The sequence below is a fragment of the Mauremys reevesii genome, linkage group 26 (assembly GCF_016161935.1).
Source record: "Mauremys reevesii isolate NIE-2019 linkage group 26, ASM1616193v1, whole genome shotgun sequence".
NCBI lineage: Eukaryota > Metazoa > Chordata > Testudines > Geoemydidae > Mauremys > Mauremys reevesii.
In genome coordinates this window covers 12,519,037-12,546,225 of record NC_052648.1, presented here as the reverse complement: position 1 = coordinate 12,546,225, position 27,189 = coordinate 12,519,037, and the positions used below count along the sequence as shown (strand labels likewise).

Below are 27,189 nucleotides of genomic sequence, written 5' to 3'. Positions count from 1 at the left end.
AGATAGATAGATAGATAGATGGGGTGGATGGGGATAGATAGATAGATGGGGTGGGTGGAGATAGATAGATAGAGGGGGTGGGTGGAGATAGATAGATAGATGGGGTGGGTGGGGATAGATAGATAGATAGATAGATAGATAGATAGATAGAGGGGGTGGGTGGCGATAGATCGATAGATAGTTAGATGGGGTTGGTGGGGATAGATAGATAGAGGGGGTGGGTGGGGATAGATAGATAGATAGAGGGGGTGGGTGGGGATAGATAGAGAGGGATCGAGGGGCACTGGGCTGAGCAGGAAGCCATTGCGGTGGGCGGGCGGGGGGGTGTGTGTTAGAAATGATTGTCACCGGTGATCAGCATCTGCTGCAGCCTCGACTCCCCGGCAGGCAGCAGCGCGGGCTCTGTCTGGGCACCCCTGGAACGGACCCAGGGATCAGCCTCCGGGGCCGTGGGGGAGGATGAACCAGGGCTGTAAGTACCCTGGGTACCTCCTGGGCAGAGCGGGGACAGGAGGGGAGCCTGGCCTGGGGTGCGCAGGGCTGCAGGGCCAGGATGGATTTTCCTGCCGCCCTGGTGAGGACTCAGTCTGGGCCCAGCAGAGAAGCAGCACGAGTGGCTTGCAGGCACCTGGTGTTTCCCTGGCTCCCTTGTGCCGGGATGGCCCATTCGCAGCCTTCCTCTCCAGTCATCGCTCCTCTGCCATCCTCTTCCTCCTTTCCTGCTGGTTCTCTCCGTTAGGGAGTGTGCACGGCCCTCGGGCTGGGGATGCGCGGCCCCACAGCGCCCTTCTCCCCTCGCTGGGCGCAGCAGAGCCTGGAGCCGGGGAGCAGGACAGGGGCCGGCCAGCAGGAAGGAGCAGGGGGAGCAAAGGGCCGGTCTTGCTGTGCCCATGGAGAGACGGGGCTGTCGTCTGGGGCCAGCTCTAGACAGGGTCCCGTGCTGGTGGAGGTGGCTGTGAGTGGGGACGGGCTGACGCCCTGATGTTCAGGCATAGGGGCACTGACGGTCACTGAGGTGCCCAACTGGGAGTTGGGCACCTCACTCTCCTTTGGGCACCTCACTCTCCTTTGGGGATCTCCCCCTGTTTGTTGATGCCCTGTGGGCGCTGGGCTCTCCGAGGGCACCGCCAGGCGCTGGGCTATGCCAACAGGTGCTGGCAGTTGGGTGGCTCTGCCTCTGCCTGGATTCCTGACGTTTTGCTGCATGGCCTTGGGGCTCCCCCGAGACACCTGCCCTGCCGCTAGCCTTCCCCCGCCCCAGGTGTATCTATGGGCAGGAAGCGGGGGACAGCCCCTCGTTTCTCCACTTGCCTGCGTGACGCGGAGGAGACAGCAGCAGGGGCGCCAAGGGGCCCGGCTGCGCCGGAGGCGGGAGGGAGTAGCACGGTCCCGCCGCTGATCTAAGGCACTAACCGGCGGTGCTGCCTGCAGGGGAACAAGGCTGGGACGCCTCTCTCCGGGCCCCGCTGCATCTCCATCCCACCTGCTCTGCTCCCGCCTTCGCCTCCCCTCGGAGCCCGGCCTGCCCCGGAGATGGCCAGGGCTGGCTGCTGGAGAGAGCGATGCCGGGTTTGTACCCATGAGTGGATGCCTGGGGTCTTCTGTAGGCGAGCCCAGCAGCTCCCTAGCCACACGCCGCGCCCTTGCAGCGCCAATGAGCCTGGCCAGAGCAGGGCGAGGGAAGCTCTCCTCATCGCGGAGGGACAGACAGGAACTGGTGAGAAGCAGCTGTTGGACCTTTCGAGCGCTCTCCTAAGGAGCCCAGGCACAGCACGACATGGGCCAGGGAGGGAGGAGGGTGCTGGCCTGGTGAATTCGCTTGGCTCTCTGCCGTGACCCAACGGAGGCTCCGAGAATGTGCGGGTGCCTTTGTCCCGTACCAGCAGTGCCCCCCCAGGCAGGGCTGTTCCAGGGAGCCGAGTTCCCCCTCTCCCTGCTCACACTTTCGATTGCCAAAGGGCGCAGCCAGTGGCCCCGTTTCTCTTGCTGCTGCGTGAGGCACTCGTGAAAGGTTCGCTCGGCAGAGGCAGCCCTCCAACAACTGCCCGGCAACGGCGTCTCGCCCCCTCAGTGTCCTGGATCGGCGGGCGGAGTCCCGAACTGGCCTCTCCCTCGCCGAGCCCATCCCATGCTCCGGCTCGTGTGGTTTCATTTAGCTTCTCTCAGGCCCAGCCAGGAATGCCAGGGAACGGGGCCCAGTTTGTCTTCATGCTTCTCTGCGTGCGGAAGGGCTCTGTGTAACTCGAGAGCATCTCTCACCAACGCATGCTAATACCCTGGGACCCCCACGGCTCCCCCAGCCCTGCGGGCAGCCATGGAGGCACAGGTGAGAGCGGAGATGCTGCACCTCCACACGCCCGGCCCTTGCGGCTCTCTGAGCCTGCCGACGCCCAGGGGACGGCAGCAGACAATCGAGGCACTTGAACCAGTCAGGAACTGCGTTCTACCTCCCAGCTGGGTTTGCTGACGGCGGGGGCTGAGGAGTGACTGACCGGGGCGAAGGAAATGGGGAGGTCTGAGCTGAGCAGAGCCCAGCCCCAACCCATTTGAATTTAGGGCACCTTGCCTACCCAAGTCATGGATCCAAGGCCTACTCCAGCCCCACAAACGGGGGTGGGGGGTCCCATCTGTGGTGCATCCTCTCAGGAAGCAAATCATCTCGCTTAAAAAAAAAAAAAAATCTCCCAGCAAGCCAGTGCCGGGAGCTCCAATCTCCTGCTGCTGCTCTTTTTTTTATCATTCCCTCTTAAAAGTGCATTTCCTACAAAATGTGCAACACAATTGCAACCATCTCGCCACTAGTCTACATGGTACCTGTCCACAGGTGTGCATAGCTCTTTGTACACAGGTGCGTGGGGAAATCTCGCTCCGACCTTCCCTCCCCTCGGCCCGCCTGTCCCAGCCTAACTTTCCAGAGCCACGCGAGAAGAAGACTCGGTCCACACAAATCCCAGGCCCTGCCCTGGTAGCAGAGTCCAGCCCCGCCTCGCCCCCACACAAAGAGAGCTGCGGGCTTTTCAAACAGGCCCCGCATTTGCCAGGAGCTACGAGGCGTAAGCTCCAGTATGGAAAGTTTACCAGTGTGGCTACGTTGCCCCAGCCCCGCGCTATGGGCATGACACACGTAAGGGCGGAATAGCCCCACCCATGGGCTTCGACGGAGCCACGCCACACGCTCACTGCAGAGAGACAGACGGATTTGCTCCCGGCTGGCTCCGGCTGGCAGGGCTCGGCACCTGGGGAATGGCAGACGCCATCGGGAGAATTATTCCCAGAGGAGAGATTTGGAGTTTTGGACTCAGGTGTTTCAGCCGATCAGAAATTTCCATTTCCAAATGGAGCTCCAGGGCTAATTCCCAGAGCCTGTTAGTGCCAATCTGAACAGCAGCCTTGTGTCTGCTCCTTGTACATTCCAGCAGCCGGGCGGCGAGTCTCAGACCCGTCTCCTCCCTGCAGTGCTGGCTCGTGCCAAGGCTCCGAGCTGTGGAAACGTCTCCCCTTGAGCCAGTGCCCTGCTCCCCGGTTCCTCGCCTGGAACGTGCAGAGGAGCCCAGCCTGCGGCTCAGCTCAGGGACAGCAGAGTTCTGTCAGTAGCCAAGTTACCCCGCCCCTTCTGCAGCCGGTAGTGCCCAAGGGGCTCCGGCCCGTGTCCCCCCGCCACCCCCGCTTCCCCACAACGCCGCTCCTGTGGGGTACTGGAAAGCAGCACCAAGATCCCAGGAGGGCTCCGTTCCCCACCCGAAAGAAGAGCATTTAATGGCATCGAGTATTTAAGAAAAACCAAAGCAAAGGCGAACGCGTTGTCCGAACTCTGGGCCAGCGGGTGGCTGGAGGCGTCTTGGCTGGGGTGGAACGGGGAGCAACAGCGCTAAGGAGCACTCGCCCGCGCCAGCCAGCACCTCTGGTTCAGAAACAACTAGATGCCTTGGTCCTTTGTCTTCCCAGCCCGCCCCAGCACCCTCCTGGAACGTAAACAGTTTGCTGAGGAGGGTGGGCTGGGGTGGGCTGGGGGAACCTGGGAAATTTGTTCTTTTCTACTCACGAGAGGCGAGAACGAAAGAGGAAATCAGAAAGACAATTTTGCATATACAACCCTTTGGAGAAGTGCAGGCGAGACTCCGGCGCTGCTGCTGCTGCTGGGAGAGACCTGTGTGATGAGCTGTGTCCGTTCTCTTCCCAGGAGGTCGGCCGGCCGGCAGGGCGAATAGTGTTTCTGGCAAACGGGACTCCGCGTCGCCGCGCGTGTGGATCGCTGTTTTGTCTGTAGGGTTCTTGTTTGTTTTTACTTTTTAAAAAAGTTTGAACCTTTTCCTTCCTTCCTTCCTTGTAACGTCTTGGGTGTGGGTCTCGTTTTCTTTTTGTCGTCGTCGTCGTCATCGTTAATTCGCTCTCTCCATCTTCACCGAAAGGCTGGGCCTGGGGCTGTGTTACTTGTTTTCCTCTCGAGACGCCCAAAGCAGAGGAGAAGGGAGGCGACGGGACGGGGCAGCTGCGATTATCCCAGGTACCAGGACTGAGCAGGAAAGAAAGAACAGATGCCGCTGTTACTGATTTGCATACAAGCCCCTCCCTCCACTCCCAGCAAAGGCTGATGGGAGCTCGTAAGCCTCAGCCTCAGCTTTCAATTTATTAGAAGCCAAGGGACCCGACCCCCATGGTCACTGGTTTGAACTGGGCTCAGGGGTTACCTGGGTCACTGCAGGGCTCGCTGGTGCCCCTCGCCTGCCATCTCTGAGCTCGGGCACTGGGGAGGGGACGTGCAGCTACTCCTGGCCCATCTCAGGCAAATCACTTACTCCCTGTGCCTCAGTTTCATTTCCAAAGGGGGGAGGGGGGGTCATGTGTGGTGTGTGAGGTCTGGGCTCTGCCAGGCAGGGAGGGAGCGAATGCCCCAGCCTGGCCCCAGTCAGGTGCCGATAGTGTCTGCTGAGCTCAGCCGTGGCCCGTGGAGACGACCCCACTCAGCTAGATCGCACCATCCCGCAGGTCCTCGCAGTCAGCCAGCTCCCGACAGCCCTGCTTTTCTCCTCCCTTCCCTACTGTTCTCACCCTCTGCTGCCTCTGCCCCCTCCAGCACCACCCGATCAGCTCCTCACGGCGACAGAACCTGCCCCGCAGGACATACGGAGCCACGGGCCGAGGCCAGAAGCTTTCTGAAAAAGCACCGAGCGCATCACAACGCTGCCGAGAGGGGTGTCAGCATTAGCTCCAAGCTACAGGTGGGGAAACTGAGGCACAAACCCCAGAGGACAACACTGTAGCTGCTGAGCGTCTCTGAAGACAAGGGCCTAACTGACGCAAAGTGAGTCGCTGGTGGAACGGGGGCTCGGAGGCAGGGTTCCTGACCCCTAGCCTAGCCCGCCGATCCTCCAGCCACACCACCTCCCACCCACCAGAAAGCCACAGAATGGGAGACACCCCCCCGTCTCAGAGGAGTCACCCCCAACCCATCCATCAATCAGCACCTGCTTTTATCGGGGGAAAGTGTGTTTCAGGTCGAGACCAGGCGAACCCTGAGAGACCTCGACCCACCTGGGAGGTATTTGGGGAAATTCTGAAAACAGGGCAGGAGGATCCCATGTGGGAACCGGCCTGAGAAGTGTGGCCCTGAGAGGAACAGGCCCCAGGGCCCTGGAGTCCTGGCAGCTCCGGCTGATAATCCTGTTCTGACGTACATCCCGCTCCATCCTCACCCCAGCTGGGCTCCAGCAGCTCTTCTGTCTCCCTGGGCTTACCCCTCCGCCGAGGCCCAGCCTATTCCAACCCAAGAAGAGCAGGTGGAAAAGTGACCTCAACGTGCCCTTTAGGCCTCACTCTTTTGCAGCCGCTGAGGATGGGGGCCTCTTGGGAAGGGGGTTCTCATGGAGAAACGATCAGAAGCTGCATCCCAAAAGGGGGGAAAAAATCATAGGCAGGAGTTGTAGACCAAGCTGGATGAGCAAACATCTCAGAGAGGTGATTAAGAAAAAGCAGAAAGCCTACAAGGAGTGGAAGATAGGAGGGATCAGCAAGGAAAGCTACTTCATTGAGATCAGAACATGTAGGGATGAAGTGAGAAAGGCCAAAAGCCATGTGGAGTTGGACCTTGCAAAGGGAATTAAAACCAATAGTAAAAGGTTCTATAGCCATATAAATAAGAAGAAAACAAAGAAGGAAGAAGTGGGACCACTAAACACTGAGGTTGGAGTGGAGGTTAAGGATAATCTAGGCATGGCCCAATATCTAAACAAATACTTTGCCTCAGTCTTTAATGAGGCTAATGAGGAGCTTAGGGATAATGGGAGGATGACAAATGGGAATGAGGATATGAAGGTAGATATTACCACATCCGACGTAGAAGCCAAACTCGAACAGTTTAATAGGACGAAATCGGAGGGCCCAGATAATCTTCATCCAAGAATATTAAAGGAACTGGCACATGAAATTGCAAGCCCATTAGCAAGAATTTTTAATGAATCAGTAAACTCAGGTGTTGTACCGTATGACTGGAGAATTGCTAACATAGTTCCTATTTTTAAGAAAGGGAGAAAACGTGATCCAAGTAACTATAGGCCTGTTAATTTGACATCTGTAGCATGTAAGGTCTTGGAAAAAAATTTGAAGGAGAAAGTAGTTAAGGACATTGAGGTCAATGGTAATTGGGACAAAATATAACATGGTTTTACAAAAGGTAGATCGTGCCAAACCAACCTGATCTCCTTCTTTGAGAAGGTAACAGATTTTTTAGACAAAGGAAACGCAGTGGATCTAATTTACCTTGATTTCAGTAAGGCATTTGATACAGTTCCACATGGGGAATGATTAGTTAAATTGGAAAAGATGGGGGATCAGTATGAAAATTGAAAGGTGGATAAGGAACTGGTTAAAGGGGAGACTACAACGGGTTGTACTGAAAGGTGAACTGTCAGGCTGGAAGGTTAGTAGTGGATTTCCTCAGGGATCGGTTTTGGGACCAATCGTATTTAATCTTTTTATTACTGACCTGGGCACAAAAAGTGGGAATGTGCTAATAAAGTTTGTGGATGACACAAAGCTGGGAGGTATTGCTAACACAGAGAAGGACCAGGATATCATACAGGAAGATCTGGATGACCTTGTAAACTGGAGTAATAGTAATAGGATGAAATTTAATAGTGAAAAGTGCAAGGTCATGCATTTAGGGATTAATAACAAGAATTTTGGTTATAAATTGGGGACGCATCAGTTGGAAGTAACGGAGGAGGAGAAGGACCTCGGAGTATTGGTTGATCACTGGATGACTATGAGCTGCCAATGTGACATGAAAATGCGGTTTTAGGATGCATCAGGCGAGGTATTTCCAGCAAAGATAAGGAGGTGTTAGTACCGTTATACAAGGCACTGGTGAGACCTCATCTGGAATATTGTGTGCAGTTCTGGTCTCCCATGTTTAAGAAGGATGAATTCAAACTGGAACAGGTACTGAGAAGGGCTGCTAGGATGATCCGAGGAATGGAAAACCTGTGTTATGAAAGGAGACTGAAAGAGCTTGGCTTGTTTAGCCTAACCAAAAGAAGGCTGAGGGGGGATATGACGGCTCTTTATAAATATATCAGAGGAATAAATATCAGGGAGGGAATTATTTAAGCTTAGTACCAATGTGGACACAAGAACAAATGGATATAAACTGGACACTAGAAAGTTTAGACTTGAAATTAGACGAAGGTTTCTAACCATTAGAAGTTCTGGAACAGCCTTCCAAGGGGAGTAGTGGGGGCAAAAGACACATCTGGCTTCAAGACTAAGCTTGATAAGTTTATGGAGGGGGTGGTATGATGGGATAGCCTAATTTTGGCAATTAATTGATCTTTGATTATTAGCAGGTAAATATGTCCAGTGGTCTGTGATGGGATGTTAGATGGGGTGGGATCTGAGTTACTACAGAGAATTCCTTCCTGGGTGCTGGCTGGTGAGTCTTGCCCACATGCTCAGGGTTTAGCTGATCACCATATTTGGGGTCGGGAAGGAATTTTCCTCCAGGGCAGATTGGCAGAGGCCCTGGAGGTTTTTCGCCTTCCTCTGCAGCGTGGGGCACGGGTCACTTGCTGGAGGATTCTCTGCAGCTTGAGGTCTTTAAACCACGATTTGAGGACTTCAGTAACTCAGACATAGGTCAGGGGTTTGTTACAGGAGTGGGTGGGTGAGATTCTGGGGCCTGCATTGTGCAGGACGTCAGACTAGATGATCATAATGGTCCCTTCTGATCTTAAGTCTATGAATCTATGAGGGAAAAGGGCTGATTTTTTTAACAGGCTGTTTTCTGGTGTGGGGGGCTTAGGGAGCATGGACCAGTGGTTAGAGCATGAGCCTCGGACTCCAGAGACCTGAGTTCAGATCCCTCCTATACCACAGACTTGAGCGCTGGGTGGCGACAGCTGGCTCCATTGAGCTGAATGGGAGTTTTGCCCTTGACTCCAATGGGGCCAGGGCTTCAGTCCCACTCTATGCAGTTGGGATAAGAGCACATCCCGGCCTCACGGGGCATTATGAGGCTAAAGACTGTGAGATGCCCAGAGGCTACGGTGATGAGAGCCAGATAAGTACCTAAGACAGACTCCCTGGGGAGGAGCAGGAGGATGAGTCTGGCTCAGCCGACAGGGGGCTGGAGCGTTACATTTTTTAACACAGAGAGTTTTTCTCCCAAGGGTTTTTCGAGTGTTTGAGTCACGCGGGCACTGAGCAAACCCAGCACAGTTCAGCGCTTTCAGTACAAGCTCTTCCCTCGCAGCTGATCTGGAGTCACACCCTCCTCCCTCCTGCTAGCCCCCGCCTCCAGAGAGCATCCCTGGGTGCAGAGGTGCCGACTTTCTGATTTCCCTGGGGGTGCTCGACCCCTGCTCTGCCCCAAGCCCCACCCCCACTCGACCCCTTCCCCCAAGGCCCCACTCCTCCCCCTCTCCCCCAGTGCCTCCTGCCTGCTGCTGAACAGCTGATCAGCAGTGGGCAGGAGAGGAGCTGATTGGTGGGGCCTGCTGGTGCTGAACACCCATGGGTGCTCCAGGCCTATGCCTGGGTGCACAAGCCTGGGATCTCCAAGGTGCCCCCTACAGGGACAAGCAGCCCTCCCAGGCCCACTTTCCACACCACCAGGGCCCAAGGCCCATCAGTGAGTCCTCAGGGCAGGGTCCCCTCTATGGGCTACATACTCTGTGCGACCTCTGGCCGGGAAGCCAGCAGCCCCCTGCCACTCTTCTATCTGCAGCTCCCGCCCCCATGGCAGCCGTGGGGTGCGCCAGCGGGGGAGGAGAGGGACTGAAGGGATGTAAAAGTCTCCATTAGTACCACGGCTGCCTCTGCTCCTCAGAGCAGGGCCTGTAACTTGCCAGCTTCCTCTACAATCACAGAGCTTCCCGCCTCGCTAGCTGGCACTGGGTGGGTGCCCGCGGTGCGAGCTGCCCTCCAAAACCCAGCCCCAGAGGCGGGGGGCGTCCGCCTGCTGCAGGGAAGCCAGGGCTCAGGTGTGGTTTGAGTCCCGCCCCAATTAGCCAAGGGGAGGGTGGTTTACAGGGCAGGGCTGACCCCTCCTGCCAGCCCCAGCCAGGGGAGCCACAGGGCAGCGGAGCCGAGCCCCTCTCAGCGGCCCTGCATGCACAGCCCGGGTCCCTCCTCCCGTCCCAACAGCTCCTGTCACGATTTCTGCTCCTTGCTGCCTTTCCCCGCAAACGTTCAGTTCTTACCCCGCCCCATGGCTAAATACAGCGAGGGATGGGGAGAGGGGAGCAGTACCCCAGTGCAAAGGCATGGACAGCTCCCCAGCCCCAGGCGCCGCATGGCAATGTCCCGGTGGGTGGTTACGCACTGTGCACCTGCCTTTGCCTCAGTGTCCCCAGCTTGCCCCCAGCCCCCAGCTGGCTCCTGGGACGGGCTTTCTCCCGCTCTCCATGGCTCTTAGTTAGAGCCCCCAGGCAGGGCCCTGTGTGCTAGGGGCTGTACATGCAGATAACAGGTGGGGAAAGAGAGCATGGAAGTGCCTGGCCCAGTGTCGCTCAGCAGGGCCATGGCAGAGCTGGGACCGGAAGGCAGGTTGCCTGAGTTCCCATCCGGTGCTCCCCGCCAAGAGCCCCTGCCCCGCTCGCCTGCCTGTCTGTTGTGGGGAACCGAAGCCTTGCGAGCTGGGTACGCGAGCCCTGCGAGTGGGCCAGGCGCGGTCAGCTGGTGTAAAGGGAATTTCAGCAGAGGTTCTGCAGATTTACACCAGCTGAGGATCTGGCCCCGAGTGGACCAACGACCTCAGTGTTAGGGCTCAGGCTGCCGGCGTCTGCAGCATATTTCCCCGTCGCTGTGTGTCGGGGTGCAGGGGAGTGCAGTGCACTGGGCCAAACCCCTCCTGGGTGCCAGCCCCCACCCTGACGGGGCGAGCCAGGGATGGAGGCTCAGTTCCTGCACCGCTGCCAGCATGGGGAGGCCCCACCAGCACCTCCAGTAGGGGGCAGCAATGCTGGGTCCTGGAAAGGGGCAGCCCCTTGCAGGGACTGCCTGGGGGGCCACACCACAGCCCAGGGCCCCCTCGTGCCGTGGCCCAGCCCCACATCGTTGATCCAGAGGTTTTAAAGCTGGATCAGCCAATACCTCTGAGCCCGTTACCCCGGCACCGGGCGAGTGCATTGGCCCTGTTTCACTGTGTGCCTGGCTCCCCCTCTGCCGAGAGTCCCGTCCCCGTCGGGGCGAGTGACAGCAGAGTTGTTTCTCTCACGGTCCGTTGCAATGGGAGATTTTCACCTCCAGCCGTTGGTCTTTGCTCTGCCCGGTCACAGAGCCGTTAGGCCCTGGGTTTCTCCTCACCACGGTGCTTAGACGCTGTAATCGAGTCCCCTTCTAACAGGCCAGACCGAGCTCCGCCAGTCCCGCACCACCGGGCATTCCCTCCAGCCCTCAGATCCCTTCTGCGGCTCTTTTCTGCACCAACCCCCCTTTTTAACCATCCTCTTTATATTGCGGACCCAGACCTGGGTGCGGTGTCCAGGATCGACTCACCACCGCCAGGCGCAGAGCTACAATCACCTCCCTGCTCCCCCCCGCCACGCCCCTCTAGCTGGCCACAGGTCCCACTAGCCTCACAGTGGGGTGCTGGTCCACTCTGACCCCTAACTCCTTTAGGGTCGCTGCTTCCCAGATCCAGGCCCCAGCCCGGCCTTCCTTGCTCCCCGCTGTAGAGCTGGGAACGGGCCCAGCTTGCTCTGTCCTCGGCGCACGTTCCCATGGAGCCAATCCTGCCTTACCCACAAAGGTCACCGGCAGGATTTCATGGTCAAGCTCCTGAATAGCATCAGGCCTAGGCCTGCCTGGCAGCACCCACTAGATAACGCCTGGAACTCCTCCTGGGGCAGCTGTTACTCCAATCTCCCTGCGCTCGGCTGCTATTGTGCAGGCTCATTTTTCCCCAAGGGGCTGGGGCGGGGGGCGGCGTGGGCTGCTGGTGCCTCCCTCATGCCGCCCTGGCATTCTCGATCTGGCCCCACGTGTGCGGCCCCTAGACTCTGCCAAGGTTGTGCATTGTGGGGCAGAACCGGCTCCAGAATCTAGAGCCGTGCCCCAGCACCAGCCAGGGCCCTGCCACAAACTCCTCCGGCTCCTACCCCCGCACAGGGTCCCCAGAGCCGGGACTCCCTGAGCCCTCCTCAATCCCACGAGTCACCGGCTCCTCCCCTGTGCCGGGCGTCTGGCTGGCTGGGGAGTGCTCAGCCAGGCTCTGCGGCCAGGCTGGAGGGGCTGGGGCAGGCCAGCTGAGAGGGCTCCTGCCCTGCCGCCTTGAGAGAATCGCTGCTGCCCTCGACTGGCCTCCTCTGTGTTGCTCCCTAAGTCCCCCAAGTTCAAGTTCATCCTGCGATTACCTCATGTCTGGTTTCCGTTGGCAACCAGACGGCTCTGGGCGTGACCCTCCTGCTGCAGGCAGCGGGCTCTGGCTCTCCCCGCCTGGATTCCCTGGCCTCTTCCTTCCACCTCTCCCTGGCCAGCCGCTTGCTCTCCTTTAACCCTCCAGCTGAACAGCACCTTGACTGCCTAGTGGTTAGAGCAGGGGTGGGGGGGGGACCAGCATTCCTAGGGCCCAAAGCTGCGGCTTTTCCATATACTGTGCCGCTGACTCCCACAGGACCGGGCCCCTGGGTTCTGTTCCTCATTGAGCCACATCACGTCCCTGCTCCGTGCCTCAATTTCCCTTCCCAACCCGTGGCTTTTAGCCTTGCCAGCTCTTCGGGTCAGGGACGGCCTCCCACTGCAGTGCCTGGCGCAACGGGGTCCCGAGCTGCACTGGTGCTGCTATGATACAAATCAGTGCGAACACAAGCAATGAACCTCACTGCCCCCCTGCTAATAAAACTCAGCTGTCTCTCGGCGAGTTGGATTCATTCATGTTATAATAGTACATTGAAATCCTTGGATGAAAGATCTATCTATCTATCTATCTATCTATCTATCTATCTATCTATCTATCTATCTATTTTGTGAGGGAGCATGAGATGCAAACACACTCTAATAAACATTCTCTAAACTTAGGCCAATAATGAAACACACACAAAGAACAAACAAACACCCCCCCACCCCTGGGGAAGAGTTAAAATAATGCAGGCAGACGGCAGCAGCTGGGTCAGGGGTATCCAGTTTATTGCCCTGAATGCAGCCCATCCGTACATGAATATTTGGTGCATGCAGCTCCGGGCCCTCGGACACCGAGTATGGGCTCTGGAGACTGGAGTGACTGAACTGGAGGAGCTCAGGGAGACAGCCAGGGACACAGTCCAGGCTTTCCGGGACACAGCAGAGCAGGCCCAGCCCCAGTCTGGCAGCTTCTGTGCTACTGGGGAGGGTGAAAGTCTCGGGGAAGGAGAACAGAGGGAAACTGAGTCCTGTAGTTGGGACCCTCCTTCCAGAAGATGTCCTGGTATCCTCTCGCACTGAGGAAACCCCTCCAGGGGAGGGGACCCTGTTGTTAGGAAGAGACAGGAGACAGTAATGGGGGGTTGGTTATTAGAGAGTTGGGTTGTGATGACCGGGAGAACCACACGGGGAATTGCCTGCTGGGTGCGAATGTTGTGGATCTCTAGACAGACTTCAGTGCCGTGCTGGGGAGGAGCTGCCGGTCGTGGTACATGTAGGTACCAGTGACGTAGGGAAGGGCAGGAGGGATGTCCTGGAGGGCAAATTTAGGCTGCTAGGTCAGAGATTTGAGTCCAGACCCTCCCTGGGAGCATTCTCTGAAATGTTTCCAGTTCCACGCACGGGGCCAGTAAGACGGGCAGAACTGCAGGGCCCCAGCGCGTGGATGAGACCATGGTGCTGGGAGGACCCGGGGAACCATGTGGGGAAGGAGGAGCCTGTACAGGAAGGATGGGCTGCACCGAAGCCAAAACAGAACCAGATTGCTGGCGTGGCAAATTCAGCCGTTCATCGAGGAGGGGGGAGCTGAGAGATGCACAGGAGCCAGGGCCGGCTCCAGACCCCAGTGTGCCAAGCGCGCGCTTGGGGCAGCATTTTGCCGGCAGGGCGGCAGCCGGCTCCAGCGGACCTTCCGCAGTCATGCCTGCCGGAGGTCCACCGGAGCAGCGGGACCAGTGGACCTCCCACAGGCATGACTGCGGAGGGTTCGCTGGTCCCGCGGCTCCACCACAGGCATGTCTGCAAGAGGTCCCCTGGAGCCGCGGGACCGGCGACCGCCAGAGCGTGCCCCGCGGCGTGCTGCCCTGCTTGGGGCGGCGGGATTCCTAGAGCCGCCCCTGACAGGAGCACACGGTTCTGAGACATCCCTTAGGGGAGGATTTACTGAAGGGGATTCTCTACATCCTAGTAAAGAGGAGGGGATAGAGGCTGATAACGTGCAGGTAGGAACGGCAGAGAAACAGTCAAATGAAAGAGTCCCATTCAATGACATCACACGAAGGCAGACAACTAACTAGCGACAAATGTTCTACATGCTTGTACACAGATGCTAGAAGTCTAAATATTAAGATGGGTGAAGTTGAGCACCTGGTATTAAATGAGGCTATTGATACAGGCGGCATCACAGAAACCTGGTGGAAGGATGATAACCGGGACATTGTAATACCGGGGTACAATATATACGGGACTGGCAGAGTAGCTGCGCTGGTGGGTGAGCGGCGCTGTATGTGAAGGGAAGCACAGAGTCAAATATAGTGAAAATCAGACTCAGACGGTACCAGAGAATCTCTGTGGATAGAAATTCCATGCGTGAATAAGCACAGAGCAGTAGGAATGAATTACCGACCCCCTGACCAGGATGGTGACTGTGACTGTGACAGGCTCAGGGAGATTAGAGAGGGTGCAGTAACAATTGGGGATTTCATCTCTCCCCATACTGAGTGGGGACATGTCACCACAGGACAGGGTGCAGAGACACATTTCTAGACACCGTTAATGGCTGCTTGGAGCAGCTAGTCCCGGAACCCACCTGGGGAGAGGCCCAGGTGATTCAGTCCCAGGTGCAAACAGGATCTGCTCCAAGAGGTGAACAGAGCTGAGCGGCTCACTGGTAGCTCCCACAAGGTAACATCCTTCGGGGTGGGGGGAAGAAATACCAAAGTAACCCACCCCAGGAGCATTTCCCTGCAGAACGGGGAGCTCCACAAACACGAGGAGGCTGGTGAAACGGACGTGAAAAGGAACAGTCACAGGAGTGAAACGCTTGCAAGCTGCATGGAAATGATTTCAAACACCATAACAGAGGCTCAAATGAAATGTAGGCCCCAGATTTAAAAAAAAAAAACCCACTAAGAGGCCCCGCAAAAGGCCGCCATGGCTGACCAACAGAGTAAAAGAGGTTTCAGAGTAGCAGCCGTGTTAGAGTAAAAGAGGTGGCTAGCGACAAAAAGAATCTGTTACAAATGCGACGTCCAATCCTACGGGGGAAAACAGAAAGGCCCATTAGAAAGGGGTCACTTCTGGCTGCAGCCACAGTTGTCAGGTTTATGGAAATCCCTAAAACTAGGAGACTTTGATTCACAGAAGCAATTTGGTGCTTGTGTATTTACTATCACAGCCCTGCCCCCGATCAATTCAGTTCCATTTGGTCAAGACTTCCCCTATTTAACACTGGGTGCAGTCAAATGCCCCATCTGATTCCTCCTCTAGCACTCAGATACAGGCTGGAAATCCTGGCCCTGGGTAGAGTGTGATACAAAAGTGATGCATCAAGAGCTAACAAGACCAGCAGCAGACTGGATATGCAATGAATGTCCGGTGGGCACGTGTGACACCAGCAGGCCGATCGTGCTGGTGAAGCACCATCAGCGGGTGACCCGACCCCGGGCTGGAGAGAGGATTAGCTTCAGGCCGGTCTGAGAATCCAGTGCGTCATTAGCTGTGGGGATGGTGGTTCCCACGACCTGGGCTCTGCCTCGACCCGCACCCACGTGGCTCGAGGCTCACAGACATCGGGAAGAGCTGGGTCAGTGCCACTGTGCCTGCAGTGGGGCAGGGCTGGAGAGAGGTGAGGGCAATGGGGCGAAGGTGGCATGAAGCCGCTTTGGGCTACCCCGGCCTGGTTCTCCAGTGCCCTGCGCCTCGGGTCACCTGGGCAAAGCCAGTGCCAAGTGTTGCCATCGTCCCCACTTGGGGGCAACTTATGCCCACTTGGCACTGGTGCAAATGAGGACACAAGGTGTAGGGCACTGGAGAACCAGCTCCCCCCCAGCCCCACACTGTGGGGGAGAGAAGACGGATGCACCAGTGGTTAGAGTGACGGTCTAGGACTCAGGAACCTGGGTTCAATTCCCTGCTCTGCCACAAACTTCCTGTGTGACCTTGGGCATGTCGCCTGGCCTCTCTGTGCCTCGGTTTCCCCACCTGTACAGTGGGGATAACAGCCTTGCCCTGCCGCCCAGAGGGTTGGTGGGTTAATTCATTGGTGGGAAGTGCTCAGACACTGCAGCCTGAGGGTCTCAGGAAGAGCTATGTCCGGGTCTGGCCTGGCCCTGGGTAAGTTAGAGCAGCCTCAGGGGTTGGGGGGCAGCTTGCCCTGCTGCTGTGCCTGCGCTGTGGATGACACAGAGTGATGCTGGCCGGGGGCAGCACCCAGTGTAGCATGTGCCCAGGCAGTGCAGAACCGGCGCTGATTGCTCCTCACGTGATTTGCCCACGTTCATCCCTGGCCCCCAGTAAGCCAGGGCTCTGGCTGCCTGAGGTTTGGGTTTCTGCTCTAAGCAGGCCCAATGGGAGCCCTCCCAAGTTCCGCTTTGGCAGGGCACGCCCGGGGCAGGCCAGTTCGCCATATGGTCCATGCAAAACCCGTCAGCTTGCTCCAGGCAGCGGAAGCAGGAACCAGACGGTGTATCCTGTGCGGACAGAGCTCCTGCCCCCAAGCTCCAGGGTGCCTGACCTGCAGCTGTCTGAGCCTTGGCCTATAGTCACTTCGCCTTGGTTGTGTCGCCGGCATTTCGACTTCCACAGCGGCTTTGAATCAAGATCCCATCTCCTCTGGAGGGGCCTCAGACTGCCAGGATGGGGCAGCAGCGTGTGGCTCCCCGGGCTCCTCTGGTATCTCCATGGATGAACATGTGCCGTTTCCTGGGGCCTGCAGCCGGGCCGGGCCATCCCACCGGCTCTTAGACCCCTGCGGCCGACCAAGTATCTGGACTAGGCTCCGAATCTGAGCTCCCTCGAAGCGGGGTGGGGCAGCGCTGGGGCCGACATTCCAGCACGGACCGCCCGGGAGGCCAGCCCGGGCAGGGCTTGGATGAGAGACCTTCACAGCAAATCCACAGTGCTGCAGGGAGCGGGGGGCTCTGTAGGGGGCGCTCCCCCTCCCGCCCACTGCTGACCCCAGTGCGGCGCTGGGCGGGTGGAGGGGCCAGTAGAAGGCGCGTCCCTCTGAGCAAGATGAGGTGTAAACCCAAGATCCTGATCCTTCGAGCTCATCAAGGATCTGGATTTTGTTTGCAAGCGCTGGGCCAAATGCCCTTGTGGGGCGATTACAGCCAGCCTCCCCCGCACGGCCCCGGGCAGCCGCCCATGGACCCTAGACGCTTCTTCGCCGTCCGCCCTCTGCCTTGGGGCGAGATTGCCGGGCAAGATTTCCCCGCTGCTGTGCCTCGCCCCAGAGGGTGACGTGAGCCGTAGCCCGCACAGGCAGATGGCCGGAAGGGTCTCTCCCTTTGGAGTGTGGCAGGGGCAGTCCCAGCTCCTGCGTGTGGGCCCGGGGCGCGGTAACCGCCTGGCATGGAAACGCGGCCGGTTGGCTTGGGCAGTTGGCAGATTCCCAGCCTCTCCCTGCAGAGCAGAGCTGGGGGCTGGGGCTGCAGGCGCCGTGTATGCTCAGGGGATGATCCAGGTCCAGTGCTCCCTGCTCCCCTGCCCCTGCTTTGGGGGGACGGGAGCTGGGAGACGGTCTCCTCACTGCCAGGAGTGAACGGGGCACACGGTGCCCTTTGTGCTGCCCGTGGCGACAAGGCTCAGTTTCCCCATCGCCCTCTGTGCCTGGCTCAGCCCTGCCGAAGAGCGTCACAGGGGCCCGGCTCCCCTGGGCTCTGCTCAGATGTTCCAGAAGGTCCCTCGCTTTGCCTCTTCCAGTCGGAGACAGGCAGCGCCAGCGAGAGGCAGGCCCCACAGGCCGAGGTAGGCAGTGCGGTCTAGTGGGTAGAGCTCTGGCCTGGGACTCAGGAAACCTGGGTGCGATTCCTGACCGCCACTGCTCAGGCAAGTCCTTCCCCTCGTCCCTTTGTCTGCTTGTCCCGTTAGACTGGAGGGGAGTCTCGTCCCATGTATACAGAGCCTAGCACACCGGCGTGGTGGCTTGGGGGTGCTCCCCTAACTATGGCCCAGGCTGGCTCGGCTGTAGTCTGAGGCCTTGGCCCCAGACCCAGATGTTCCCCTGGGGCAGCCCGAGGGAAGCCCTCTCGCTTGAGTCGTTTGGAGAAATCGAGCAGCCGAGACGGGAAAACATTTGTGATGAGAACCCAGCGGAGCCCCTCAGATCTGACCTGGGAACCAAACCTCTCTCGTTCCCAGGCGGAGAGGTGACCCCAGGAAAATGGCCCCAGCATCTTGCTGGGGGTTCCAGACAAGCCGGGCCATGCACAGCGTCCCTGGTTCAGCCTGAGGCATCGTCTCACCCCATCCCTGCTGCTCCAGGGGCCAGAGGGGGCTGGGCCAAGCCCCCCTTTGAAATCCCGTCTGCCTGCCGGGGGAGAGGGACCTCCCTGAGCCTCCATCCTGCTGGAGAGCACCAGGAATTAGTTGCAGCTGGCTCCCTGGGGCTCCAGCAGCCCAGCTCCGAGCCTGGACTGACTCATTTATATGAATGCTCCATGCTGTGCCAGCACCGTGTCTGCTGGCTGCACAGTGCCAGGGAATGGAAAATTACCGAGGAAACCACGTCCTGCTGGATGGGGTGGGGGATTCTGGCAGCCTCGCTAGAACATGCAGCAAACGCCTCGCGTGGGGACGGACCCCACAGACAGGCCTGCTGCTGGGGCCGGGACGACAGGCCCAGGCTGAGAGCAGGGTGGGCTCAGGGTGGATCTGTGGGCAGATCAGCCTCCTGGAATACTGCAAAGGGGTGATGCCTCTTCTGGGGTGAAGAAGGGTCTGCAAAGGATCCACTCCTGGCAGGGCAGGCAGGCAGCCCCATTGATTGTCCAGCACTTCCCATTATCAGACCCTGTTTTCAGTCCATTGCAATTGTGACGAACTTTAACTGTCCGGGATGAAATTTCCCACGTCAGGTCTCTGCTCAGGGCTGGATTTTTAAGGAAAATTCCAGCCAAAACGGTTCACCCGTTCCTCCGAGTGAGGCTGGGGAAAACCCATCGCTGTGCCCATGTGAAACAATTCTTCCAGCTGTTTAGCTGAGCAGCTCTGGTGCCCCGGTGCTGTGGAGCAGGGACTTGAAATTTGGCGGTGTGTGTGTGTGTGTGTGTGTGTGTGTGTGTGTGTCTCTCTCTGCAGGGAGCTGCCTTCTGCCATCCCCATAAAAATCTGCCCAAATTCAGAAATCTCAGCTTGCACATGCTCAGTAGAGACGTGTCAAAGTTGTCATAGTTTGGCAGCTAAATGCTCCGAAGATTCCACCCGCACTGAGCGTGCTCCAGCCCCTTGCAGCTCCTCCGTGCTGAGGGGGCTGTGCAGGTGCCACCCCCAAGGAGCCACTGAGCACGCTCCACCCTGGGGCTGCAAGGGACAAATGGGACTTGCCCTGCAATTGCTCCTGGAGCCAAGGGCAGGGAGCTGTGTGCTCAGTGCCCCCCTGGCAGTGTGGAGGAGGAGGAAGGCACAGCTTGGTGGGAATGCAGTGGGGTGAGGAGCCAGTGTGGGGAGGTAGGAGATGGGACAAGGGCAGGGGAGATGGGGCACTGAGATCTCATCTTCCCTGGTTTTCCTGTGGGGGTGGTCTCAGGTGTGGATCAGGTGGTCTCATGCCCCTTAACTGAAGGGGGAGAGATGGTGACTATCTCAAAGATTTCCTGTCTCCCAAGAGATCATTAGGCCTTGGAGTTAAATAACCACAAGCAATGATGTTTGACAACAGTCTGGCTCAAGTCTTGTCCAGGCTAGAAAAGTGGCTCTGATTTCACAGAATCCACTCAAACTTCCTCTCTGGGAAGCAGTATGAACCCCTATGTGTAGACACACTCATACTGGTTTAACTCTTATTTACACTGGTTTAGCTTAAGCCTGTAATTTGCCAGTGCAAACTGAACTGGTGTAGGCCAGTGTTAAACTGTTCTAAATAATAACATAAGAACGGCCATATTGGGTCAGACCAAAGGTCCATCCAGCCCAGGATCCTGTCTGCCGACAGTGGCCAGTGCCAGGTGCCCCAGCGGGAATGAACAGAACAGGCAATCACCGAGTGATCCATCCCCTGTCGCCCATTCCCAGCTCCTGGCAAACAGAGGCCAGGGACACATCCCTGCCCATCCCGGCTAATAGCCATTGATAGACTTGTCCTCCAGGAACTTATCTAGTTCACCTAATGTGTCTAGATTAAGGGTTTGTGCCAATGTAACGGTATCAATTTAAATTGGTGCAACTTTCCTAGTATAGACAGGATCTAAAATTCCCTTCCTCCCCTGGCGCTGGGGTTCAGTCTCTTGGGGTGCCACAGGAATCCCTGGGGGGAATAAACAGGTCACGCCAGGCTTCACAAACAGACAATGTCCAGGCCAGAGTTAGGAAAAGCAGGAGACAGGGAGACGTCTGGGCACTGAGCTCCGACCGACACGGGCACTGAGGTGATTGCCCTGCAGTTCTGCATTTCCCCAGCAGGTGGCAGCACAAGCCCCCCCCCCCTGCACACAGGATGTGTCTCCGCTGGCAGGGGTCCCGGTGCTGAGTGCAATCCCAATGGCCGGTCCAGGCCCGGACCCCCTGCCACTGCCACTGGGGTCCGTTCGGTGACACCTGCTTGCTGGGAACTGAACTGACTCGCTGGGTTTCTGCAGCCGCCCCCGGTCCCAGGGAAATGTCTGAGAAACTGAGGCAGAGAGAGGGGCTGGGGGAGCGGGCACGAAGAGAGGGAGACAAGGAACGTTTGTTCCCCTGGCGGCTGGGTGAGAGCAGGGTGGGCTCGGAAGAGCTGCTTCCCCTCTGAGGTTTAACTGCATCTGGCTGGGCCCAGCTGGGGAGCGGACGGAGGAAGGGGAAAGCCGGGGAGCTGCGGCCGGAGCCAAGGACAACGCAGGCGTTTGGGTGACATTGGCAGCGTCGATCATGCATCACCGCTGCACTCTGGAGTGAGGGGGCAGGCGGGGCTCAGGGGGGAGAGCGACACCCCAAGGATCACCAGCACAGCCTCCTGCAGCTCCACAGCTGGCCATGGGGGCAGCGCTGACTTGGAGGGCAGAGTGCCCCACAGTGCTCCCCTGGCACCGCACGGGGGCTCTGAGGGGACAGCGCCTCCTACCCAGTCACCCACCAGCAGCACTGAACCCAGAGGGCAAAGGAGCCCTACTGAGTTGCCCACCCGGCTGCCCACACCACAGCACCCCTAGTGCCGCCCCGAGGCATCGGGCATGATCCGGAGGGAAGAGCACAGCACCCCACCATTGCTGAAGGGATTGTTCCTGGCCTCCCACCACTCGCTAGCCCAGCACGATGCTGTGGAGCCAGCCGGGCGCGGATCCCATGCACCATGTCCTGCAACCATGCTTGTAGGTACCGGCGGCTTCCCAGCCGTCCCTCTGCTACACGGCACGGCCACGTGGGACCTCATGGGAAACGGAACTCAGGTCTGCCGGCGCTGAGAGCACAGGCCCTGCCGCTTGAGCCAACGCCGCCACCAGCCCTACAGAGGCTATGACACCCAGTGGAGCACTTCTGAAGCCAGTCAGCAGAGGGCGCACACACACGTTGCAGGGTAATGTAACAGCATGATCGGCAGAGAGCGACCATGGGGATGGGGTGCGACTTTTGCTAAGGACCACGTGGTATTCGGGGCTTTGGGTTTAGCCTGCGGCTGTCAAATGATTAAAAAAATTAATCCCGATTCATGGCAGGTTTAATCGCACTGTTAAACACTAACAGAATACCAACGTAGTTAAATATTTTTGGATGTTTTCCACATTTTCAAATACACTGATTTCACTCACTGCGCCGAATACCAAGTGCCCAGTGCTCACTTTCTATTATTAGTTTTGATGACAAATATTTGCCCTGTAAAAAAGATTTAAAAAATGGCATTTTTCAATTCACCTCACACAAGGCCTGTAGTGCAATCTCTTCATTGTGAAAGTGTATTACAGGGGGCGGGGAGGGGGAATTAGAGGTAGGACCCTGTAAATGTAAACAAAAAATTGTTTGTCTGAGCAATTGGCTGAACAAGAAGTAGGACTGAGTGGACTTGGAGGCTCTGAAGTTTTACACTGTTTTGTTTTTGAGTTATGCAACTGTCACAGAGTCCCCAGGCGATGCTTTGGGACTGCTCCCCACAAAGCCAGTCAGGACTTTGGGGAGCCTCCTCTCCCTTGGAGCAGACTGTCTTCAGGGCAAGAAGCTCACATGGCTTCACCTCCTGGGTCTGACCTTGGAGCATTCAGCATCCTCTGCCCCTCCGTGCGCTTCCCACAGCGAGTCCACCCAGGCGGGGTCCTGGGGAAGCCAGAGGGTCCTGAACCCCCACTTTGCAGTCAGACGTGACTCTCAGCCAGCCAGTCAAACAGAGGTTTATTAGGTGACAGGAACAGGGTCTAAAACAGAGCTTCTAGGTACAGCGAACCGGACCCCTCGGCCAGGTCCATTCTGGGGGGCAGTGAGCCAAACCCCCATGTCTGCCCTCACTTCCCGTCCCCAGCCAGCTCCAGACTGAAACCCCCTCCAGCCCTTGTGACGTTATTGATATAAACTGGGACCATATAGAACATGGGTTGCAACCAAGGTCCTGTAGTGGCACCAAATCTTAAGTAAAGGGGGTCATCTAAGGTGTCTAAGACCAGGTTATGGGTTACTGGTTATGATTATGCTGTCTGTATATCATTTTGTAGTTGAAGTTATAAGTATTGGCTCTGTACTGTCTGTATTTTTTATTGTGCTCTGCTTCTGGGTGACAGCGCAGACAAGTTGGTGTTAGCTCTGCCTAGCCTGCTTGATGGCCCATTAAGGACCATCAGCTACACAATTGACCCATGGAGAGAAGGCAGACACGCCTTGTGACTCAGCAAAGTGCAGGGACTGGCCCATGTGACTCCAGACTCCATTTTGCTGTAATTTTCCACAGTAAGGACAAAGAGGTTCTTACACCTGAAAAAGCCTATTTAAGGCTAATGCCTCATCTCCATCTTGTCTTCAATCCTGCTTCTTACCTCTGGAGGGACTTTGCTACAAGCTGAAGCTCTGCACAAAGGACTGAATGACCCATCCCAGTGGGGGATGTTCCAGAGACTTGATTTGAACCTGCAGTTTATTCCATCACTGCTACAAGCCTGAACTAAGAACTTTACCATCACTGTATGTAATTGATTCCATTTAACCAATTCTAGCTCTCATCTCTACCTTTTCCCCTTTATGAATAAACCTTTAGATTTTAGATTCTAAAGGATTGGCAACAGCGTGATTTGTGGGTAAGATCTGATGTGTATATTGACCTGGGTCTGGGGCTTGGTCCTTTGGGATCGAGAGAACCTTTTTCTTTTATTGGGGTGTTGGTTTTCATAACCATTTATCCCCAGGACAAGTGCACTGGTGGTGATACTGGGAGACTGGAGTGTATAAGGAGATTGCTTGTGTGACTTGTGGTTAGCCAGTGGGGTGAGACCAAAGTCCTTTTTGTCTGGCTGGTTTGGTTTACCTTAGAGGTGGAAAAACCCCAGCCTAGGGCTGTGGCTGCCCAGTTTGAGTGATTGGTCCTGAATTGGCACCTCAGTTGGGTCCCGCCAGAACCGCCTCGTCACACCCCTCCTCCTCTGGGCTTTGTACCTTTCCCGGGCCAGGAGGTCACCTGATCTCTTTGTTCTCCCACACCTTTAGCATCCCCTGGCAGGGGGGAAGGGCCCGGCCATTAGTTGCCAGGAGACAGAGAGTCGGCCGGGAACTGAGCCCCCCCCCCAGTATTCAGAGGAAACATTAAGAACAGTCCCACTTCGTCACAGCAACAAAAACCAATCTACATTTGTAAGTTTCACTTTCAGGATAAAGAGATGGCACTACAGTAATCTGTATGAGATGAACTGAAAAATACGATTCCTTTTCTCTACCTTTCTCACAGTGCAAAGGTAAGAATATAAAGGGAGCACTGTACACTCTGGATTCTGGGCTGTAATTGAAATCAGTCTATTTGAAAATGTAGAAACACATCCAAAAATATTTATAATCCATTTCAATGGGTATTCGATTATTGCTTAACAGGGCGATGAATTGCGATTAATGTTGTTAATCGTTTGAGTTGATGGTGATTAATTGGCAGCCCTAGTGTAGCCGCCGCTTTGCTGGGTCAGCAGCTGCTGGGCGTTCTCTGGCAGTGCCCAGGCCCCTTGGCGGAGAGCCCCGCGCTGCAGTTTCCATTAGCCGGTGCTGTGCGGAGCGCAGGCAGCCGGCAGCGCAGTGCACCTGGGCTCTCTCACATACCTTTCTTCCCTGGGGATTCAAACCACAATGAATGAGCTCAATGTTCACCTGAGTTCCTCCCAGCCTCCCACCTCCCCCGGAGACACTAGACAAACAGCCCAGTGTTTACAGGCCTTGCCTTCGGTCTGCCAACGTGTGGACAAACGGAGAAGGGAAAAGCGGAGGGGGAGCGAATTCCCGGCAGCACAGGGCTCGCCGCCTCCTCGTTGCCAACTGTCCGCCACACAAATGGCGCCAGAACAATCGGCGCTAATTGGCAGCCTGGCTGGCATTGCACAGGGACCGAGTGAGGCCTGGCCGTGCCCTCTGCCCCCTCGCAGTGCTCTGGGCACTGCAGGGGAGCTCTCCCCATGCGCCCAGGCTGTGGCTGAAACACAGAGCAGCAGAGGCTGCCAAGCCAGTGCCACTGGGAGAGCTGAGGCTACCTAACTCGTGTCAGAGGTGACTGTTCTGCTAGGTCACAGCTGGGCTTCCCGAGAGGCACCCAGCTGATGTGTTCGTCATTAGCATGCGATCGCCTAACCAGCTCCGATTCCGGCCTTTCCCCTGGCGGGGCTCCCCCCAGGCTCCTCAGACACAGACCCACCAATGCCCATCACCGAGGGGAGGGAGATGCTGGGCTCATTCCATCGGCTGCTGAAACGCGACCCCTCTGGGGTGGAGCACGACGTTTAACAGCAGCCGCTCAGGACGGGACACAACAAGGAATCCTGTGCCCTGTGGAAATCCCAGGAGCAGGTCCCGGGGTAGGGCCCTGGCCAGGATCCCGTCCTCAAGACGCTTAGGAACCCCGTCCCCCGATCTGTAATAATCCCCCAGTGCCGGCTGTGCCGTGTCTCCTCGTCTCGCTGTCAGCACTATCCCCTCACATATCTGACTGCCAGCGCCGGGGCAGGGATGGCCTCTCTGTTCTGTGGGCGTACAGCACCGAGCACAACGGGCTCTGTGACGGGGCCACCAGGGGCCGCCCCAGTCTGCACAACGAACTGCAGTCCCAGCCTAAAGCCACGCGGCCCCTGGGCAGCATGGCCGAGGAGCAGGGACCCAGAGGGAAGGGCGCCACCTAGTGACACAGTACCGCACCTGGGAACCCTGCGCCTGCAAACACCGGCTAATGAATTATGGATTAACTAATAAGCGCTGCTAATTAAAAGCAGCTGAAAATCCACACTCCAGCTCCCAGCTGTGACAGGCCTGCGGGGCCGTGTGTGTGCCCGTGGCAAGGCCAGGGTCCAGCCGCTCCCAGCAGCAGGGCTGGGCTCAGAGTCAGGGCTGGGGGCACGGCAATGGGGCGGTGGGGCGTGTTATTTTAAGCCCCTGTTTCTTTAAGAGCAAAGAGCTGCCCCTTCCGGACCGAGCTCACGTGGGGGCTCTGGGGGGAGGGTAACGGCTCCTCGCTGCACCACCAGCCGCGCTCCACCTAGCATCTCTGCCAGGTGCCAACGTCGCCGGAGGAATCCCATTGGCTGACGGCCATCACGCTACAGAGCCAGCCAATCAGATGCCAAGCGGCGGCTGTGCCAATCTGGCCGGGGGGAGGGGGGCGCAGGCTCAACAGCCACTCAGCGCCAGCTGCCAAGTTTTTTTTAGTGGCCTGTTTTTTTACGAGGCTCCGAGGTGCTGGTCGGGTGCCAAGGTGGGAGCTGGGCTCCAGGCAGCTGCAGTGCCCGCGGAGGCTGGGAAAGCGAGGGAGGCGGGAGCAGAGCCAAGACATGGAGAGCAGAGTCCAGGATGGGCTCCGGAGTGAACTCAGAACCGGGCCAGGCCGGGTGACCCAGCTCCTCCCGCCCTTTGCTGCCCAATTCAAACCCAACGAGAGTCTTTCCATTGGCTTCACAGTGGGGCCTTCTCCCCAGCTTGGGCGGCAGCAGGGCCCCTCTCTGGGAGCCCAGATTCCACCACCCACACAACCCTGGACCCCCCTTCTCAGCCCCCTCAGCGGCGGCGTGAGGGGAGCAACCAGGCTCCCCAACCCCCTGCACAGCAGCCACTCCAGACCATCCCCTGGCTGGGCTTGAACCAGCGACTTAGTGGTCAAAGGCTGCGATTGCCACCCAGCGAGCTGGCCTCTAAGTGCGAATCCGTCAGCCCCCCCCGTCCCCCCCCCAGCCTGGCCTTCCTCCGCCCTGCAAGCACTTGGGCGGGATTCGTCTCTAAGGCCGTGTCTTGTTGCCGGGGATTCGCAGTGACTGGCAGGAGCGGGACCCTGCTTCTCTCCCCCGAGCTTGTGTGGAACTAGGCAGGGCCAGCGCCTGGCACACCAGGGCCCCGTCACACACCTTCGTGGGCTGTGCCCGCACACACGTGGCTGGAGCAGGGCTAGTCCCCACGGCAGCCCAGCGGGTGTCGCTTTGCCAGAGGCCCAGGCTGGCTGCTGGGTGTCTCCATGTAACCGGTTTGGCGGCTCCGCCTTGCTCCCTGTTCCCGGTGCACTAGCAATCCCAGGAGGCATTGCCACGCTGGTGCCACTCTGCGCACTTCGCCCCCTGCTGAGGCACGACGGGACAGCTGCCCGGATTCTCCCAGAATGCACTGAGACGAAGCCGGCGAGGCAGCGTGGGGGATGCTCAGGCACTGGGAGACGCGTGGCTGGGCTGGGAGACACGTGGCTGCGCGGGCACCACCCAAGCGCGTTGCTGTACCAGGGTCAGACGCAGGCGTCACGGCCTGTGACAAATCTCGCTGGGCCTATGCAGGAGCACAGGCCGCCCCAGCACCCAGGGAGAGCCCAATTCCCAGATACCCCCAGGTCCCTTTGGGCCACTCTGGCTTTGAGGGCCCTTAAAGTAGGTACCAATGGCCCCCTGAGCTGCCTCCCAGCTGGCACAGAGCTGGAGGAAGGGCACGGCACCCACGCTGCTGCTGGAGCCCGGCTGTGGCTCTTCTCTGCTGCCCACATGGCCTCACGTGTGGAGAGAGCCAAGGCTTAAAGCCACCTTAGCTGGCCCCTTCTGCCGGGCCGGCCCCGAGTGACTGAATCCAGCCCTGAGCAGCCATGCTGGGCCGTCATTCCCTCCGCTCCGCCCGAGGGGTTCTGCGCCCGCTGTGCTCTGGGGAGCTGGGCCCCGACGGACGGCAGGTGAGGCTGCGTGATGCCAGCTCGGCAGGATGCCGCCCGCTGTCACTTGAGAGGCTGTCTGGCCGTGCTCCTGCCCCAGGGCC

The 27,189-nt window shown here is 57.8% G+C and overlaps 1 protein-coding gene across 2 annotated transcripts in view; it reads right to left on the bottom strand.

The window, feature by feature from the left end:
- Positions 1–1,493: 1,493 nt before the first annotated feature.
- NFIC (nuclear factor I C) overlaps positions 1,494–27,189 on the bottom strand; it is a 144,347-nt gene continuing 118,651 nt past the window's right edge. Inside the window, exon 11 of one of the 2 annotated variants that reach the window (XM_039515594.1) lies at positions 1,494–4,513. In XM_039515594.1, coding sequence (XP_039371528.1) covers positions 4,496–4,513 — 18 coding nt within the window. In that variant the 3' untranslated portion in view covers positions 1,494–4,495. Of the gene's footprint in view, positions 4,514–12,536; positions 12,941–27,189 lie in introns of those variants that run through there. The other variant, XM_039515593.1, reaches the window with a different exon arrangement.